Source organism: Pyrus communis, chromosome 17 (assembly GCF_963583255.1).
Source record: "Pyrus communis chromosome 17, drPyrComm1.1, whole genome shotgun sequence".
Taxonomy (NCBI): Eukaryota; Viridiplantae; Streptophyta; class Magnoliopsida; order Rosales; family Rosaceae; genus Pyrus; species Pyrus communis.
Window position 1 is genome coordinate 16,255,580 of NC_084819.1, and position 19,304 is coordinate 16,274,883.

The following is a 19,304-nucleotide window of genomic DNA, read 5'->3' on the forward strand; positions in this document are numbered from 1 at the left end:
TTCACTTTAACGAAAAACCACATTTTTACACTAAAAAGTCAATCATGGTACTATTCACTTTACTCTTTATTTTATCTTTATTATTAAAACTCAAAGTTTTCAAGCTCTTTTCATTAGTTTTCTTTATCTACTTGAGGACAAGTGTGAAGATGAATGTAATAATATGGTTTATATTACCCATAATTATGTGACAAGATAATTAGGTTAACTAGCATGTGAATTTTTATGCTTAACATATTATTTGGCATATATACTTTTTGTTTCGGCGGTCAACGGATAGGATTATCGAAGTCCGATATATATATATTTTTAAAATGGGGACATCCTTTTAACCGTTAGATTTGACTTTAATGAAATCTTGTGGTTGAGATTCTGTGGCCTGTGATTTAATCTTAGCCACATAATTTCATTAATGTCAAATCTAATGGTCAAGAGGGTGTTCCCTTTTTTTTTTTGAAAAATAAAAATCTCTTTCCTTAAAGGGCCTGCTGCATATATAAATTGCTTGTCTTAATTAGGTCATGAACCATGATGAACATGTTGCAATGCTTTGGACAGCCAGAGTTCAAGCCCAATTAGGTAATGTATTGCAGCACCAGAAGCGTCTTAATATTCATGAAGGAATTTTTGTAAATGCCTAAGAATAATGTCGGTGTTCCGAGGAATTTGTTTGTCCCCGCACTTATAATTAATAAATTTACCGTCTCAACATCATAATCAAAACCGTTTTTATTTTTTTTTATCATTATCTAAAGATCATATCTGCAACAAATATTCAAAAAAAAAATAGTACTTATGTAACTCAATTAACTATAAAGCAGTTTGCAAATGGGTTATATTTTAATCCGAAATAAACAGAAATTAATAAACCTAAGTTGTTAAAAGTTTGGTCTTGATCTAAGGTTTAGTGTGAATAAAGATAAAATATGAGTAATAGGGTTTCTTATCCTATTATGGACTTATTAAAGGAAGTATAGATGCATTGGGCTGACGATGCGTGTATGTCATTATACTTCTGTACTTAATTTATACAAGTAAGGGTCTCTATTTGTGTTACGCATATTACACATAATACTCTTCATTCGATATTATAATCAATAGAAGAGCTCTTACGGGTGATCATAGATAGGTTCAAGTAAAAAGATGTCTTTTGCTCTGTAAATCCAGATTAATATCTAATTAGCATGTCTTACACCTTAATGATATATGTTGCTGTGGTTTTGCTTCACTATATATCTATATAACTAGAATCTATGTCAAGGAAGGCTTGTAAACTTTGAGTCATGATGTGAGAAAGCTCTGAGTATATATATACAAAATGGGTGAGCTATGTATGTCAAGACCAATATTATGGTATAAAATTAATGACCAAAATTCCTACTTGGCTCTCGTCTCAAATAAAAGCAACCCCATGCTTGGTTATTTTGCCCGTTTGGGTTTTCACTATCAAGTGATTAATTCCAAGATAATTAATTCATTGCGCGTAATAAAAGGGACGCGCTAAAGTTTCATAAAAATCAGTATGGCAAAGATTCCACATAATTTCATGCAATGTTAAAAACTTCTAATACTGTTCAGCACATTTGACCTGTTGAACCATGTGTTGTTGCTTCTGGTATATTTTAAGAATTAGTTTAAAATATCAAGCAAGTAATACAATACAAACATCACCACAGAGACTTCCCATTTCATCACTTTGATGAAGACCATCACAACTGTCGATGCATTCTAAGCTTCGATGGCAGTCCATCATGCTAAAATCTGATCCCACACAGTCGTTATGGACATCATTCAGACACTTGATCAGACAGGAGGCAATAAGAAAATAAGATCAAATAGTAACGACAAGCGCATAATTTGTTAGACGAAAACTTGACCCAACTTAATATTTTACTAAGCATCAGTTTTGTCTTCTGCATTTGTTCCTTCAAATCAATACTTAAGGATAACTTGAAGCCTTTGGATAGGAGCCTTGACCAAGAACATGTACTCTAAACTTGTTTTATTTGTTGACTAATTAGATGGTTCGTTTCTTTGATCGGATACCAGAGATTAGTTTCTTTTGAGGAGCAAACATTACTTCGGGGCATCAAGAAGCATTTTTCATCTACTTGAGGACAAGTATGAAGATGAATATAATACTCCCCTCATATTGCCACAATTATCCAATTTGCAGCATGCGGGAATGCTTGTATGTTGCATATGTGACAAGATATACTTGGTTATATTATTTAACATGTGAATTAGGAGATAGATTAACAGTCTGGATGGATACAGACGTGCTTAAAATATGATTTGGCATATATTTATTTTGGTCAACGGATAGGATTACATTCCGGAAGTCGGCTCTAAACCACCATTAGATCCTGACGACCATGATCAACATATAATTTCGCGATTACATTGCAATGCTTTATGTATTGCTCTGTGTAGTTTGGACTGCTAGACTTCAACCATAATTAGGTCATGAACAATGATGAACATATAATAGGGGTATTTCATGGATATCACTGTACTCATCACATGGTTTCAAATCTAAAACTTCACAAAATCAAATGAGAAATAGAGATGTTCAACAAATTAAAGTTCCATGCTTTAATGTCATATATAATTAAACCCAATTTTGCAATCTGAGGCCGTTTGCAAAGCATATACGTACTAGTGAGCCTATGAAGCATGAACCACATAAATATTAATATATGTCAACATCTTTATGAATTTTCTTAATCTTAATTAGTCCACGAAGAAGATAACGAGAGGGGTTACAGACTAATGAACTGTATATCACGTTATTGAGAGATTAATTCATATAATAATGATCCGAATACGAAGATTCCTTATTTTGTGGCCTCCAAAGCAGGAAAAGTCCATGACAGTCATCAAGGAGTACGTAATACGTAGATCAATGACAAGGCAAAGAAAGAAGAGTACGCTTTTAAGTGTTCGAATACAGCCACCGTTGGTAGAGAGTCTAGAGACCTTCATGCTTCGAACATCGTCCACGTAGAGAGGCTAAGACATGATATTTTCAGATATGCTCTCATAAAAGATTCAATCAAGAGTAATGTTATTCATACCATATTTTTGTACCACATTTCTATACCACTTTAGGTGACATCTGATATGGACAGCCACACCATTTAAAAAATTTGCAAAACCCAAGGAGATGAATAAGAAAGACTCATCGTATATCACAATCATCATTTAATTAACTAGTTTTTCTTAATTACTAGTTTATTAAATAATGAACTGAATTTAAAAATCTAATTAATTCAAATGATGTGGCTGTTCACATCAAATGTCACCTAAGGTGGTATAAAAATATGGTACAAAAACATGTTATGAATAACATTACTCTTCAATCAATGTTTCTGATGCATGTATCTTATGGAAATATTTTGAGCACACTCATTTTATTAGCGTACTGTTGTTTATTTATGTGTCTTCTTTGATATTCTTTTTATTCATTCAATTCAAATGTCATAAATAAACACCAATGTGCACACTAAAAAATGAAAATGATTTGCAGAAATCGACTCCCTAGCTATTTTATCTGATATAATCTCATCAAGTGGAGCCTCAGAATTTGTTTAATCCAAATCTACAGTTACCCTATCCATTGAACATGTACTATGTTGAATAATAGTTTATGGCTTTATTGTTTTGGGCAGATTACAAAATCAATGTTATCCCAATCGTTTGAGATGAAATATAAGAATCTGGGAAGTTGGAAGAGAATCTAATCTTTAGGACTGCAAACAACATAATATAGACGCAATCTGATTACATATATAATCATATTTAACTAATAATTAATCAATTAATTAACATGCAAATTACCCTATCAGCAGAATGTGTAGTTGTTCTGAATTAGCTTAAGGCTGATTTGAAATTGTGGTACTTTTAAAAAAAAAGGCTTATTGAAAAATCTAGAATATCTAATGTGTTTGGTAGAACCAAAAAAAAAAAAAAAAAATTGTTTTTTATAAAAACTGATGTCAATGACAATGAAAAAGCATCAAAAACCAAAATCAGGGCCTACCATGCTTCTATAAAAAATAAAAAAAATTTGGTTCAAAGCATAGTAACGAGTAATCATTGCTCTTTCAATGAAATTTTCAAATGGCAAGTATACCCCCTATATGCTTTACAAAATTAAAATCATTACCCCTACATTTCTCTTTAACAATTATTATATCATATTAAATACCATATTATTTTTAGTCATTTAACATATTCAAAATAATTTATATAAAAGTTTACGAAACATTTGGACACTTTTTTTTTTTTTTGTTCAACGCTTTTTTTTAAAACACGGTGATACCAAACTAGCCCTTGAACAAATGGATTCTTTTCTGCAGAATCTCATTATGCAGAAACGGCGGCACATCCTTATCCTAAATTATAAAGATTATATTATTGCAATTTGCATTGATTACTTGTTAAAGACAACATTTGCTAATTGTAAATTTGCATGAGGTTGCGTCGAAACTCTTTCTTTCGGCAATATTTAATTAAACGTACATTGTCTAGCTAATTTTGATTAATATTATGACCTCCTCCAGATACTTAGGAGATGTATCGGTAGCTATTTGTGTATCGACATTATGTCCCCAACATAATGAATAGCTAATTGTGTGTCAACATTATGTCCTCAACATGACATGAAGAACAACTAATGGCATGAGTCCACATAGGAATATCGGGTCCTTATCATCAAGCACTTCTGTTTAAGAGGCTTGTAACTCATTTCGTTAAAAGCATTCTCTCTTACACTTCATATTCCAAGTTCAAATTATTGTCACCAATATAACTTATATAAAACCAAGCATTTCTCCGCTATTGGTTTTCGAGAGAGAAATTGAATTGAAAGAACCGTCTTATTTGAAATGTCATTAAGAACTCATTTTAAAACTATTCGCATGTCACATTCAACGGAATATGAATATTGCAGGCCTTAAGATTGATACTATCATGTATAGTTTAATATCAAACATAATATAAAATGGACCCTGAGCTATCCAAAATAACCAACAGCTGAACCAGTAGGACCTATACTTATTTTAATATACAGGAAGTTTATTCAAGAAGTTTACGTGAAAGTTGATAGATTGTATGTCCTTATTATTTCTTTAGGGCAAATATATTGGTGACCGCCAGTTCACTAAATAATACGTAATTGTTTTATAATTAATCAATCAATGTAATTTTCTTGACAAGTGTTAATACGGTTACAATATTTTTGTGATGCAGTTATGTCTATGCATAACATCTTACCTTGACAATGTAATATGACATCCACAATGTAAAATCAATCTTGTTATAGTAACAATTAGAGTGTAACTTTACTTTTCTAGTAATTCATATGTTAAATGTTAACATTATGTTGTACAATTAAATGTGAAGGTAATTATAGGGAGCCCAAAAGTAAACAACAATAAGTAATTTCATGACGTCCACAAATAATAACTTACATATATATTCTAATAAACAATCCATTTTATAACCTCAATATTATTATCTAACGTTGCACAAGAAACTTTGATGGTTATAATATAATTTTATTTAAACAAAGGCTAACAGTACCCTTTTTGTTAAGAGAAGTACCGCAAAATTTCCTCTATTAATATTAGTGAAAAAAATTACTCGTACAATCAACCTAGAGAAAAAAAAAACACTTTTACATATCAACAACAGTTAATGTTGAGTGCAACAATAGTCAAGTTCAACACTAAAGCTAGGACCAAGAGTTCTTGTTCTTCTTCAAAACACTATTTTTCAAGTGTTTTTTTTTTCTTTTTTTTTATTTTTTATTTTATTTTTTATTTTTTTGCAATGAAAGCGATTTTTGAGGGAATTAATTTATTAAAGCTTTTTTAAATGGTATAAGAGCTAGCTAGGTGTCATTGTATGGAAGGATGACCAGGACTCTGTGTCACCAAATTGGACTTATACCCTTGGTTGTTCTTCACATTGAGGGTTTTTTTTTATGTCAATACACAATTAATTTATATTAAATAATTGATTAATTAAGGTTATATTTCTTATGATGAAAGGTACTTACGTTGAAAAGACATAATCATTGTCTATCTAATTTTCTTGATTAAAAAAGAAAGATGCGTGCAACATATAAGTCATCCCTTCAAGAAGCAGCCAAGAAAGCAAAGAGAATTGAGCTGGGAACCTTTGTGGAATTACGTGTGCAGTGCATAGAAAGTTAGTGAGAACGATTGGTATTTGTTTATGAAGATAAGATAGTGATTAATAACTCTTAATAATAATTCTCCATTTTGATAATCTTCTGTTCTTTCTACTATTTTACGCTTAATTTGTCATGACGTTGTCACCAACCGATATATAACGATGTTAAGACTTCATTAGCAAATCAAACCCAAAGAGAAAAGTCTTCAAACCCTCTAAAAATATTCATCAAAAAAGAAGATGATGCAGTCTGAGATGAACTTTCAATCCTTGTGGCCCTACCTGAATGTCACAAATTCACTTGTGGATACAAACGAATACAATGATCAGATGGTCAGCACTGAATTTTCTTCGATTTTCATGGCGTCTGACGAATTTTCAGAATCTTCTCCTTTTCCATTTTCAACCATTTTTTCTGTTGAATGCGAACAATTTGCGGACTGTGATAATCTCCTGCAAGTCACATCGATGGCGGCAGAGGAATTTCCGATGGACTTGGGAGGATTCGAGCCTAATTTTTTTATCGATCAGTATGAAAATATGTATGCCTCATGTTTAGAAGGCAGTGAGGGAAGCAATACTCTTCCTTCACAGCAATTTTCTGTTGAAGGAAATGATGTGTGGAGTCCAAACTCTTTTGTGACATCAGAGGCATCCTCCATGGATGTGACCTCGGTTCAACAATCACTAACCCTACCGAGAGACGACATGGAAATCGACAACGAAGTGAGTATTCACCATCTGCTCAAGGCGTTCAGCGAGTCCATGGAGATGGGGCAGAGGGAGCTGGAGTTGGTGATCATGAGATGCCTTGCAGAGAAAGTAAACCCACTTGGTCAATCTCTTGAGCGCCTTGCATTCAACTTATGTCAAGGATTTGTTGATAATCAGCACGGAGACTATTTGAAACAAGAATCCTGCAAGAATTTCGAGGCAGCATTCAACTTGTTCTACCAGATCTTCCCTTTTGGGAGACTTGCTCACTATGCAGCAAACACCGCAATCCTCGAGGCTATCCCAGAAGATGTAGAGACGGTTCATGTAGTGGAATTTGATATCGGTGAAGGGGTTCAATTGTCTCAGCTGATTGAGGCTGTGGCAAAGAGAAACAAAACATTAAAAGTGACAGCAATTAAATGGGATGTGGAAGAGAGTGATGAGGTTGCTCCTCCACAGTGGAGATTCGAGGAGACAAAAAAGCAACTCCAGCATCATGCAAGATCTTTCGGCCTAAACTTGAAGGTGGAGGAGATCGCGATCGAGGATTTGGTGAGCGAAATCAAGAAGGCAAACAAGAGAGGTGGAATGAGAGAATTTCTAGCCTGCAACTCTATGGTAGGGCTTCCTCACATGAGGAGGAGACGAAGCAGAGGACTTGTCATGGAATTCCTAAGGCTAGCTAAGGATTTATTAGCCAATTCAGCAAGAGGTATCGTAACGTTTGGTGATGGATATGCTTGCACGAAAAGGGGAAATGACTCGAGTTTCAGGTCCTTCTTTGACGCGAATGTTGTGCATTACAAAGCATTGTTAGAGTCTTTGGAATCGACCTTCCCGAGCCACCTAGGAGAGGCAAGGATGGTGATGGAGTTGATGTTTGTGGCGCCATATGTGTCTTCTCAGGCTTGGCTCGATAAGTGGAACGAAGAAAGAGAATGTGGAAATCTTCAGCCCTTGTTCGGGCTGGAGAGTAGGAGAGTGAGTAGGGAAATGTTAATGGAGGCCAAAGATATTGTGGGGGCAGATAGCTCGTATGGAGTGAGAGTTGGAGGAGAAAATGGGAATGAGATGGCTTTGGAATGGAATTCAATTCCTTTGGTCAGAGTTGAAACCTGGACAAACCGAAGCTAGCTAGAAATGGATTATTATTATTTTTTGAACTCTCTTTCCAGATTTTATTGCAGCAAATGTGTAGATTGCTGGAGATTACCATAAGATATTTTTTGTACAGATTCATATTGTTGTGAAAGGAAGATCACTAAGTTGGTGGATATTTGGTATATAAATTTCACTCTAGTTATGACCCTCTCAAAACTCATATATCATCACAATCATTTTATGAACAAACAACAGAGTATCAATTATTCTAACAACAGATTTTGCGATCGTCACCAAAAGCTAGAGTTGACGCAAGTCGTACCTACACATGGAATGCTACTGTGGCGGTATTCTAAGCTGATAATGCACTAAGAGGTGAAAATATATATATATGACAGTTCATGAGTGTCCTAAAAAACTGCCACGATAGCATTTCTGTACGTAAGCAAGTTTCTCTTCAAGTACTACAAACTTTATCAACAGTAAGAATTTGACAGGTTTATCTACAGTAGTTAAATGTTTGACATACCTCCGAAAACCACTAGAACTCGTTTGATGTCTATGATTGAATTGAATTGGACTGGATTAGTAGCACGCTAAATACCTTGAACCTTATAAGTTATCTAATCCATTCCAACCTCAGCACGTAAAAAACACAAGCCAATATAAGGCTTGTGAAGACAGAACGAAGAGAATCGAAAACAGCAGATCATACATCTGCAAAAATAGTTCAACGACATGAGTTTTACAATCAGCGTTTCATATTCTTGCTGGAAGAAACAAACCTAAAAATGGCAAGAACCGAAAGACCGACAATTAGTTTAACCACAAACATGAAGTTTGAACAATCGTCAATCGAGCACTACTCTAAACGTGTGTCTGAATACATATAAAAGTCTGTTTGCTTATATTATACTAAGAACTCAAATGAGATAGGATCCTAATTCTAAACATTCGTTTGCCTGATTGGCTCTTAATCGAAAGGCCTACTTGAAGTACATGGAGATCTGGGGGATATCAATATCGTTCTCCTCATCCTCGGCTCCTCGTACGCCACCACCTCATCAGAGTGCTTCTAATTAGCGGGAAGATCTGCCTTTGCAACACAAAGAATACGTGTAGCAGATCCGCCACCACCTCAAGAAGCAGCCAAGAAAGCAAAGAGAATTGAGTTGGGAACCTTTTGTTGCATTACGTATACAGTGCGTAAGAAATTGGCGAGAGCGATTGGTATTTGTTTATGAAGATAAGATAGTGATTAATAACTCTAAATAATTATTCTGATCATTCTCTCTTTTAATAATCTTGATACGATAGTGATTAATAACTCTACATAATAATTCTAATTATTCTCCCTTATAATAATCTGCTGTTGTTTCTACTATTTTATGCTTAATCTGTCTCTACATTGTCACCAACCGATATATAATGATAGATTAAAACTTCATTGGCAAATCAAACCTGAAGAAAAGTCTTCAAACCCTCTAATAATATTCATAAAAAAAGAAAAAGATGATGCAATCTGAGATGTTCCAGACCTTGTGGCCGTACCTGAATGTAATAAATTCACCTTTGGATACAAATGAATACACTGATCAGATGGGGAGCTCTGAATTTTCTTCGATTTTCATGGCTTCGGACGAATTTTCAGAAACTTCTTTTCCATTTTCAACCATGTTTTCTGGTGAATTTGAACAAGTTGCAGATTGTGATCATCTCCTGCAAGTCATATCGACCGAGGTGGAGGAATTTCCAATGGAGTTGGGAGGATTCGAGCCCAACTATTTAATCGGTGAGATAGAAAATATGTATGCCTCATGTTTGGAGAGCAGTGAGGGTAGTACTCTTCCTTCGCAGCAATTTTTTGAAGGAAATGATGTGTGGAGTCCAAACTCTTTTGTGACATCTGAGACATCCTTCATGGATGTGACTTCCGTCCAACAATCAATAACCCTGCCAAGAGACGAGATGGAAATCGACAACAAAGTGAGTATTCACCATCTCTCAAGGCGTTCGGTGAGGCCATGGAGATGGGGCAGAGGGAGCTGGGGAAGGTGATCATGAGATGCCTAGCGGAGAAAGTGAACCCACTTGGTCAATCCCTTGAGCGCATTGCGTTCAACTTATGTCAAGGAATTGTTGATAATCACCACAGAGACTATTTGAAACAAGAATCCCGCCAGAATTTTGAGGCAGCATTCAACTTGTTCTACCAAATCTTCCCTTTTGGAAGATTTGCTCACTACGCAGCAAACACCGCAATCCTCAAGGCTATCCCAGAAGATGTAGAGACGGTTCATGTAGTGGAATTTGATATCGGTGAAGGGGTTCAATTGTCTCAGCTGATTGAGGCTGTGGCAAAGAGAAACAAGACATTAAAAGTGACAGCAATTAAATGGGATGTGGATGAGAGAGATGAGGTTGCTCCTCCACAGTGGAGATTTGAGGAGACAAAAAGGCAACTCCAGCATCACGCAAGGTCTTTTGGCCTAAACTTGAAGGTGGAGGAGATCACGATCGAGGATTTGGTGAGCGAAATCAAGAAGGTGAACAAGAGAGGTGGAAGAAGAGAATTTATAGCCTTCAACACTATGGTAGGGCTTCCTCACATGAGGAGGAGGAGAAGCAGGGGGCTTGTCATGGAATTCCTAAGGCTAGCTAAGGATTTATTAGCCAATTCGGCAAGAGGTATCATAACGTTTGGTGATGGAGATGCTTGCGTGTTAAAAGGAAATGACTCGAGTTTCAGCTCCTTCTTTGACGCGAATGTTGTGCATTACAAAACCTTGTTAGAGTCTTTGGAATCAACCTTCCCGAGCCACCTAGGAGAGGCAAGGATGGTGATGGAGTTGTTGTTTGTGGCACCGTATGTGTCTTCTCAGGCTTGGCTCGATAAGTGGAACGAAGCAAGAGAAGGCAGAAATCTTCAGTCCTGGTTCGGGCTTGAGGGTAGGCGAGTGAGTGGGGAAATGTTGACGGAGGCCAAAGAAATGGTGGGAGCAGATAGCTCATACGGAGTGAGAATTGGAGGAGAGAATGCGAATGAGATGGCCTTGGAATGGAATGGAATTCCTTTGGTTACAGTGGAAACCTGGACAAACCAAAGCTAGCTTTAGACTCTGCTGTAGATTACCATAAGTTGTTTTCTGTATAGATTCATTACGTTTTATGTTGTAAAAAATAGTCAACTAAGTTGGTTAATTTTTTGGCATAATAAATTTCACTCTATAAACCTCACAAAACTTATCGAGACCTCCCTACATCTAGGATGTACTGTGACGGTACCTGAATCATTAACTCACTTCTATGTGCTCAAACGCTCCACGTGACCTTGCATTTCGGCTTGGATACCGCACAGTTGCTCTCCAATTGCTAATAGTGGACTTACAGAGTTTATCGGTGGTACTTAAACCTTTGACAAGTCTGTCTGTATTTTTGGTTGAAGAGTGATGGTGCTTGAACGCCCAAAAGGATGTCTTACATAGCGAGCCCTCCACCGTCGCGACTGCGCCTTCCCTCTCCTACCGGCTGGCCTGACCCGGGAGGGGTCAATATCCTTTGAAGTCAGGCACGCCAAGTTAATAACAAATTGAAGCTTTCAAAAGCGATGACATAACCTAAATTTTACCACTTGTGTATTGTGAATTCAGCCTTAAAGAAAAGTTCACATTCTAAACTCGTCCTTGGTTCGACAGAAGCCTATACAGGCTTCTAACGGTACACAGAAATCGAGTCCAGAACACGTAGGGCACTTTACACAAGTGCAAAAGCAAGAGGTAAGCGAGACTGGTACTCGGATAAGTGACATCTTGAGAAGTCCTTGCGTTGCATCACCTCCTTTTTATGGCGTTTTGACTCAATAGTGAAAAACAATAATACATGCACATCCTGGTGCGAGCTCAATTCTCACTGATCCCTCTCCTTCCATAACTTCTAATAATCTAACCCACTAACGCTATCGTTTGTGAAAAAAAAAATGATATTTTTTACAATAAAAGAGATATAACTAAAAAGAAAGGAAAGGAAAGAAAGGCAATAAAAAATCAACTACTAACCATAAATCAGCAGAAAACTTCATCTGAAAAGGTAAAAAGACAAATTTCACCATGTTTTTATAACATTATTGGCAGAAATAAACAACCAAACATTTGAAAGTACAGCCAGATAGACCTGAAATCGGCAAGTTCGGACAATCGGTCGGTGCTACTCTAAAGTCTGAACATATATTTGAGGACATATAAAACTCCGTTCACGTCCTACACATCGCATTCCGGTTTTGCTCGATAAGCTCATCAACCGAAATGCCTACTTGAAATAAATGGAGATTTGCGGGATATCAATATCGTTCTCTTCTTCATCTTCGCAAGCCACCACCACGTCAAAGTGCTTCCGATTAGCAGGCAGTTCTGCCTTCGCAATACTCGTAGCCAAATCCACCATGGTCCTGTCCATGCGCTCCTTGTGCTTCGGGAACATGCTGTTAAAGAGCAGGCAGCTTCCATAGGAGATGCTGTACGCGTTTAAGCCCTGGTCTTCGAGCCACTTGAGGAGCTGCTTTAAAGTTGGGTTGTCCCTTATAATCCACCTGTCCCATACTGTCCACTTCATATCTTGGTGCTTGATGACTTTAGGAGGGACTGGTTCAGCCATGGAGAACAGAGGAAGGGAGAGATTGGCAAAGGTGTTTCGGTAGTCCTCAACCTTGTGCCCTCCATCCAGAACCTTGTACAGCTCCAAGCAGACGAGGCCAGTTGCCAGAGCAGTAGATGTTGCAATTGCAGGAATGATTCTTCCTGCAATGAATTTGGCTTTCAGTTTGTCGACTTCACCAATGCCATAGTTCCTTGCCCTCATATTTGCAAATCCAGCTATTAAGTCCATATGATAGTTTGTATCATCATCCTGCATCAAAACATATCATAAAAGCACCACGTCAGTTGTGGATTCATGATTCTGCGGGAAAACGAGAAAGAAAGAAGAAAGTCGCCACTTGTAAACTTTGAACTTTCACATACTTTTGGCTCTAATTCAAATGGATACAATAGCATCATACAACAAAAACCTATCCGAGGATATAGCACTAAGCAACAAATCCCTCCCCAATATCAATAACATTGCATACAATATGCTAAACGCACACCTAACTAAAAATGATTTAAGTAGTTATTGAATTACGTAGTTATCAAACTCCTCGTTGATATTTAAGTTGATTTCCTTATTAGGGCAGCTATAATTAGTTCCGCAAGATTTAACTGTTATGTACTTCAGTACTTCTACAGAACATGGAGAAGACCTAACAAGTTTGGGAGATGCTAATACCCTTATTCAAATTTCATATACATTGCTTATTATCTGCATCAGCATGTTGTAATAAAGAACTTTACTCTTGCACATGTAGTATGTACTATGGTTTCCCTAACACTGGCGCCAACATTTTACCTCACACACGCTATGATATAAGGAAGTCACTCTTATCTCATATTGAGATGAACAAATAAATACAATGTCTACACAATTTCTACGTAATGAGAAAAGGCTGAAAAACAAACCTTCTCAAACTGAATCGGGTTCATCTTGAAGCCTAGTGGCAGCCGCTCCTTGCATCTTTCTAACTTCACGACTAACTCGTTGATAACCGCAGCATCATCAATCGATGCTGGTAAGACGGTTGTAGCTTTCTCATCAGTCTCAATCTTCACATCTTTCTTAGGCTGAAAATCCGGTACCATCACTTTGTTAACAGCATCAGCAAACTTTGTACGAGACTTGACCCAATCAGGAATTGGAATGTTGAATGTCTCTGCTCGTAGTATAGATGCTGCCATTAAAAACTGGAGGTGGCTGAGATCATCAACTGAGAACTGCAGTGGCCGTGGAAAACGTTTGGGGGCAGACCAAAATGGTGTCCCGCTACTGGTTGTAGCATCCTCAGGAAAAGTATAAGTTAACTGCTTCACACGGTTAGCAAAGTAGTCCTCAAACCTGTTTCCATTAAGTACAATTGATTAGATACAGAAAAGAATATTATGATTAAATGAAAATTTAAGAAAAAATGATAGACAAGAACTGTACTTCAGACGGGCCCAGCTTATGCAATCTTGGAACGTCTCACATCTCTCTTTGTCAAGGCATTCAATGACACTTTCCAAGTTGTTCCTGGCCTGAGCATCACCAGCATTTTTCATTGCAGCAATGTATTCATTAGGATTAGTCAGGTAGGCATTTACTTCAGCTGGCACCTTCTCAAGTAGACCCTCAAACTCAGACCGGGCCCATGTCAAGCAGTGGTCAATGTTGTGAGGGAATGAATGAACTGTGCACATGGGTGCTTGCTTTTCAGGTGGGTCCCGCGATGCTCCATAATTTTCAGTCAGGTGAGGAATGACCATCTGCGTGTTGCACTTGGCACCTAGAGTTCCTGACTCCAAAAGTGGCTTCTGGAAGTACAAGCATCTCTGATCAATGTAGAGCCTTGCATTCACATTATCCAGAGCATTGATAACAACATCCAAATTCTCCCAAAAAGTATCATCAAACACATTTTCAGTATCTGGGCTTGCACGATTCTGCAGTGCTTCAATGTTCAGACGACCATTTATCAACGTAGCAGCAGAGGCAGCTACTGTTGATTTAGCCTGCCCAATGTTCCAATCTCTAAAGAGAAATTGCCTGCTAAGGTTACTCTTCTCAATAACATCATCATCTGTTATTGTTAACTTCCCTTCTTTACCACAAGAGACACCCATCAATGCTAAATTCTTCAAAAACTCACATCCTAGTGCTCCAGATCCAACAGTGAACACTTTTGCGTCCTCCAGCTTTTTCTGGAGCTGGGCTCCAAATACTGAAATTTGTGCATCATATCGGCTATTCAAAGGCTTCAAATCATTAGGATCCAAGGTCTCTGAAGGAAGGGATTCAACTGAATCGAAGTAGAAAAACTGTCCACGAGGCAAGCAAAAACAAGTGTTAATTTATAACGAAACAAATGTAAACCTAGTGGAGTCAGTTAAAGATTCAAAACAAAAAAGCAGTGTCAACCATTCTTGCAAAGAAAATTCAAGTTGGTTTAAGTAATTACCTGGAAAAGAGGATGGAACTTAGCAGAGCAGGCCTTCACAACTTCTTGTCCAACAATACCACCAAACATAGCAGCCATGGGATTTAGCACAGCTCTAGCACCAAATGCAAAATGACGAAGAACCTTGTGGTCAATCTCCTCAAGCTTACCATCTGCTGAGCTATCATTGATGTTAGTTACCATAGATATGAATTTTGTAGCATCATCCTCAGATCCAGCAACAGGGAAACGCCCCAACTCTGAGATGAACTTATCTAGTGCCTGAAATGCCAAGTGTAGGAGAGGTGGGCGATCAAACTTGGAGAAGTCGCTCAGAAGGAAGTCACCATGATCCTTGAGTGCTTCTCGCAGAGGCTTAAAGTTCAACACCTTGGGTTGCTTCACCTGTGAGACTATACCCCCTTTCTCATATGCAGCATAATTGGTAGTGTCCTCCTCAATTGTGAATGAGTAAGGTCTTGCATTCTTAACCTTCCTCGGCTTTCCATCGTTCAACTCAGTCATTCCATGGACTTCGGTGAACACAACTAAATCCCCATCCTGGAACTCAAGCCTCTCATCATCAACACATGCTATGAGACCAGGGTTGTCATTACTAATTGATGCAATTATACCTGTATGCGGATCCTCACCATCAACATCAAGAACAGTGAACTCAGGGCCAAAGTCACAAAATACGCTGCCAAAAAGGCCTCGTACTTCTGATTTTATAAAAGAGATGGGAGGGTTATGATTATGGCAGTAGTCATCGAATTCAATTGCTTTCTCCAAGCTAATATCAGTGAAAACTACAGCCTGCAGAAAATTGAAATACAAAGCTAAAATCCAGTTGTCTGCAGAATAATTAAAGTGTATAAAACAAAAGGACAGTACACAGCTCCAAAATTTACAGGAAAATTCACTCGGAATCCAGCTTAACAACAATATCAGTGCTTGTTTGGCCAAATGCACCTCTTCCCAAAAGTAAAATCAAGTGCATCTATTATTGTCTGTTAGTAGATAAAACACAACTATACAGGAAGAAAACCACTCAAACTACGATAACTGAAAAAGTTTTGAACTTCTAAAGTGACATTGTTAAAAAGAGCAAATAGTCTAGGATACACCTTGTGTTTTTATGCAATCAGAATATATGATTTCAAGAACATTAATTCACTTAATTTTAAGAATAATAATTAGAAACTGAATTTCACCAAAAGCCTCTAAAATATATGTTAGTGACAATGCTGCAATAACACAGGAAAAGCAGTAACAGAAACACCATTCTGACTCCAATAATTGGAAAGGCTTTGAATTTCCAAAGAAACATTGACAGAAAGAGATAAAATACTCAAACATATACCGCTTTTCATAGGCAAGCAAAAAATATGATAATGAAGAATATTGGTTTCCTTTGATTATAAAAATTTAAATACAAAGCTGGATTTAACCACAGACCCCTAAGTTAAAAGTTAGCAACATCAAGCCATTATACAACAAAAGAAGTAACAAAGAGACAAAGGGTGCAGTACCTGGAAATCAGAGAGTTTCTCTTTACTCAGTTCAGTTGTTATGGTCGAAATGACAACAGCGTTGTTTAGTTCTTGTAATTTTTGAACACAGGCAAGCGCCCGATTCTTTCCAACATCCTCCTCAGAAAAGAAGAAGTTGCTTGACAAGTCCCACAACTCAACAACTCCATCATCATGCAAAGTCACAGACTTGACACCGGCAAGAACAAGGTTTTTTGCTGCAACAAAGAATCTCAATGCATAAACCACAGAATTACCGGACATTCGTACCACCGTAATTTCTATGAGAAACTAACTTAGCAGTAATTAGCAAGGTGCTCTCTTCAAGCTCCTAATAAGTATAGGATACACAACAATGAATCAATGGAATCATTTCACAGTTTTCTCATGCATGATCAGGTTAAGCACGTCTAACTTAAAAATGGAAATGCAAGTCCATTAAAACAAAAAATATTTATACCCTTCCCTTTCTTATTCTCAGTTATTATTAGAACAAATTAAGTTCTCAAGAGCTATAAAACATCTCCATATCATCCAAATAAACCCAACATTTTTCACATACCAATCTCAGCGCCCAAGCCCTGCATCCCCGAGACGAGAATGTTGGAGGCAAAGAGCCGGCGCATGGTCTCCCTGCCATACACCGCCAACTGCCGGCTGTGGAGATCTTCATCGATATCGTTCGAGCTCCCATTGCCCAATGCCATGATTGGAGATTCTTCGATGCTGCTACTGCTGTTGCTGTTGTTGTTAAAGGTCGTGGTGTTTTTGTTTTCGTTGCTCTTAGAATCGTCAGTAGTCGCAGCTCCGCGAGGCTTCTTGATCGGAGATTCCGTGGCTTCGTTTACTACAACCTCTCCGCCCACTGCTTCTCTCTTTCTAGGAAGCATATAGTGCGATGAACTGCCGAAACAGCAAAATCTCATTTTATCAGTAATCAGTCTCAGATTCCACACTCTATCCAAAAACCTAACGCAGTCTCCGATTAATTAAACAATAAAAAAAATCCTATATCATCTTAAACTAAAATTAAACCCTAATATCACAAGATCGGTTTAAACGCACTATTTAAATTTCTCCAAACAACAGAATCCGGAAACAATATCAAAATTTTCTTTTCGTATAATTTTCTCGGGAAACAAACAGAAACTAAAAAGCTAAACAGTGATCTAAAATCTACCGATTCCAAAACTAAATACATAGATCGATTCGATGCGATAAAGCGAAGAGGAAATCAAGCGAGTGAAGCAAAGAAGATATACCGAGACGAACTGTGGCGAAGAAGCGACGGTGAGAATATCTGGAGAGAGAGAGGAAGCGTCGATTGCAGGTTTTTGTTATGGTTTCTTCTTGTTTCAGCTTCTGCAGAGAGATGCGATGGTCCTGATGTCGCGGTTCATCTCTCTTTGTAGAGAGACGGAGAGAGAGAGAGTGAAAGAGGTGGGCCGAGAAAGATGGACTTGGATTGGGGTAAAGGGAAAAGATGTCCTTCGGGGCTTGTTTGGGAGCGGGGATTAGTGTAATCTAATAGGGATTGTGTTAAAACTTTGGGTTAGTTATCCTGGATACCAACACGACTGTTGGGATATGTCGTAGGGTAATGATATCCGTATACCTATTTTTACTTTTTCACACATCTCTTTTAATTTTCAACCGTTAAACCAACTGCACTAAAAAAGATCAGTAATAAAAATTTAACAATAACGCGTGTGAATTAAAAATAAACGTACGAATAACATTGTTCTAATTAATATAGCGTCATTGTTTGTTTTTTCTTGTTTACAAACAGATAAATGTTTGTGAAATTGTCGGTGTTGGAATTTAAATGAACCGACAGGGGATTTGCGTTTGCCAATTTGATTTTGTTTTGTCATTCTTTCTTGGTGCTCACAGATTTTCCGAAGCTCCAACAATTTATATTGGTTTGAATTCAACAACTTGGAGAAGGGGCTAAGCAATCTAATTTTATATTTGGTATCCGCAAATCAAACTTATTTTGATGTTTATGGGGCTCTAAAATTTGAAACTTTAGGGTGCGTTTGTTTCACCGAACTATTTCAGACTAGACTAGTTTCAGGAACTAGGCTAAACTGGCTTGGAATAAACTAAGCTTAATTGATTTAATGAAGTGTTTGGTATAATGTTGGACTAAGAAACATGATTTAAATATTATATTATTTAATTTGTACCTATTAATATTTTATTATTAATTTAATTTATATTTATTAATATTATATTATTACTTCTACTTTTTCTTTTGTTCTTTTCTAAAATCATGTTTTCCTATTGTTTTCTCCGCCACTGTCTTCCTCCCATCTGCCCTTTTTCTCCCTTATTTCGCCTTCTTGTTCTCTGTACCAGGTTGCTCATTGCTTTGTTGTTCCCTTCGTTTTTCCTTTGCCTCCGTGTGTGAGATAGGGGTTGAATTTTGAGTTGGGGGCGGGATGCATGTGTTATTGGCTCGAAGGTGGGAGATGGGGGTTGAATCTGGTTTAGGTTTATGGGTTCAAATTTTGGGAGTTGAATTTGGTTTTGAAAAGGCAAAAATTGAAAAAGTTTTGCTTTTTTGTTTCGAGTTTTGCGGGATATGAGTTTGAAAGGGTTGTAGGAGGCGAGGAAGGAGCAGATTGGAGGGGCGAAGCGGGGAGGGTGAAGCGTTGCAGAGTTGGGCTTAGTAGTCCGCCCGATTTTGG

General features: G+C 37.3%; 3 protein-coding genes across 3 annotated transcripts; 2 read left to right on the plus strand and 1 right to left on the minus strand.

The window, feature by feature from the left end:
• The first annotated feature begins 6,441 nt into the window (after positions 1–6,441).
• LOC137722103 (protein NODULATION SIGNALING PATHWAY 2-like) lies at positions 6,442–8,052 on the plus strand. Its single transcript, XM_068461084.1, has one exon. It carries the CDS (start codon positions 6,442–6,444, stop codon positions 8,050–8,052), a length of 1,611 nt encoding a protein of 536 aa, XP_068317185.1.
• Positions 8,053–10,043: 1,991 nt separating this feature from the next.
• LOC137722104 (protein NODULATION SIGNALING PATHWAY 2-like) lies at positions 10,044–11,129 on the plus strand. Its single transcript, XM_068461085.1, has one exon. It carries the CDS (start codon positions 10,044–10,046, stop codon positions 11,127–11,129), a length of 1,086 nt encoding a protein of 361 aa, XP_068317186.1.
• A 977-nt stretch (positions 11,130–12,106) lies between these two features.
• Positions 12,107–17,537, minus strand: LOC137721823 (ubiquitin-activating enzyme E1 2-like). Its single transcript, XM_068460832.1, has 6 exons — positions 17,174–17,537; positions 16,612–16,829; positions 15,101–15,895; positions 14,092–14,960; positions 13,569–14,001; positions 12,107–12,921 (listed from the first exon to the last, which is right to left on the minus strand). Exons 1-6 carry the CDS (start codon positions 17,535–17,537, stop codon positions 12,325–12,327), a joined length of 3,276 nt encoding a protein of 1,091 aa, XP_068316933.1. The 3' UTR covers positions 12,107–12,324.
• Positions 17,538–19,304: the final 1,767 nt, after the last annotated feature.

What these genes read in the sequence shown, in the direction of transcription:
- LOC137721823 (XM_068460832.1), bottom strand. Translation starts at nt 17,537, where the DNA reads ATGAGATTTTGCTGTTTCGGCAGTTCATCGCACTATATGCTTCCTAGA. An exon ending in AGAAACTCTCTGATTTCCAG is followed by an intron (nt 15,896 to 16,611) that starts GTACTGCACCCT and finishes AATTTTCTGCAG; the next exon opens with GCTGTAGTTTTCACTGATAT. An exon ending in ACCCGATTCAGTTTGAGAAG is followed by an intron (nt 12,922 to 13,568) that starts GTTTGTTTTTCA and finishes GTTTTGATGCAG; the next exon opens with GATGATGATACAAACTATCA.
- LOC137722104 (XM_068461085.1), top strand. Translation starts at nt 10,044, where the DNA reads ATGGAGATGGGGCAGAGGGAGCTGGGGAAGGTGATCATGAGATGCCTA.
- LOC137722103 (XM_068461084.1), top strand. Translation starts at nt 6,442, where the DNA reads ATGATGCAGTCTGAGATGAACTTTCAATCCTTGTGGCCCTACCTGAAT.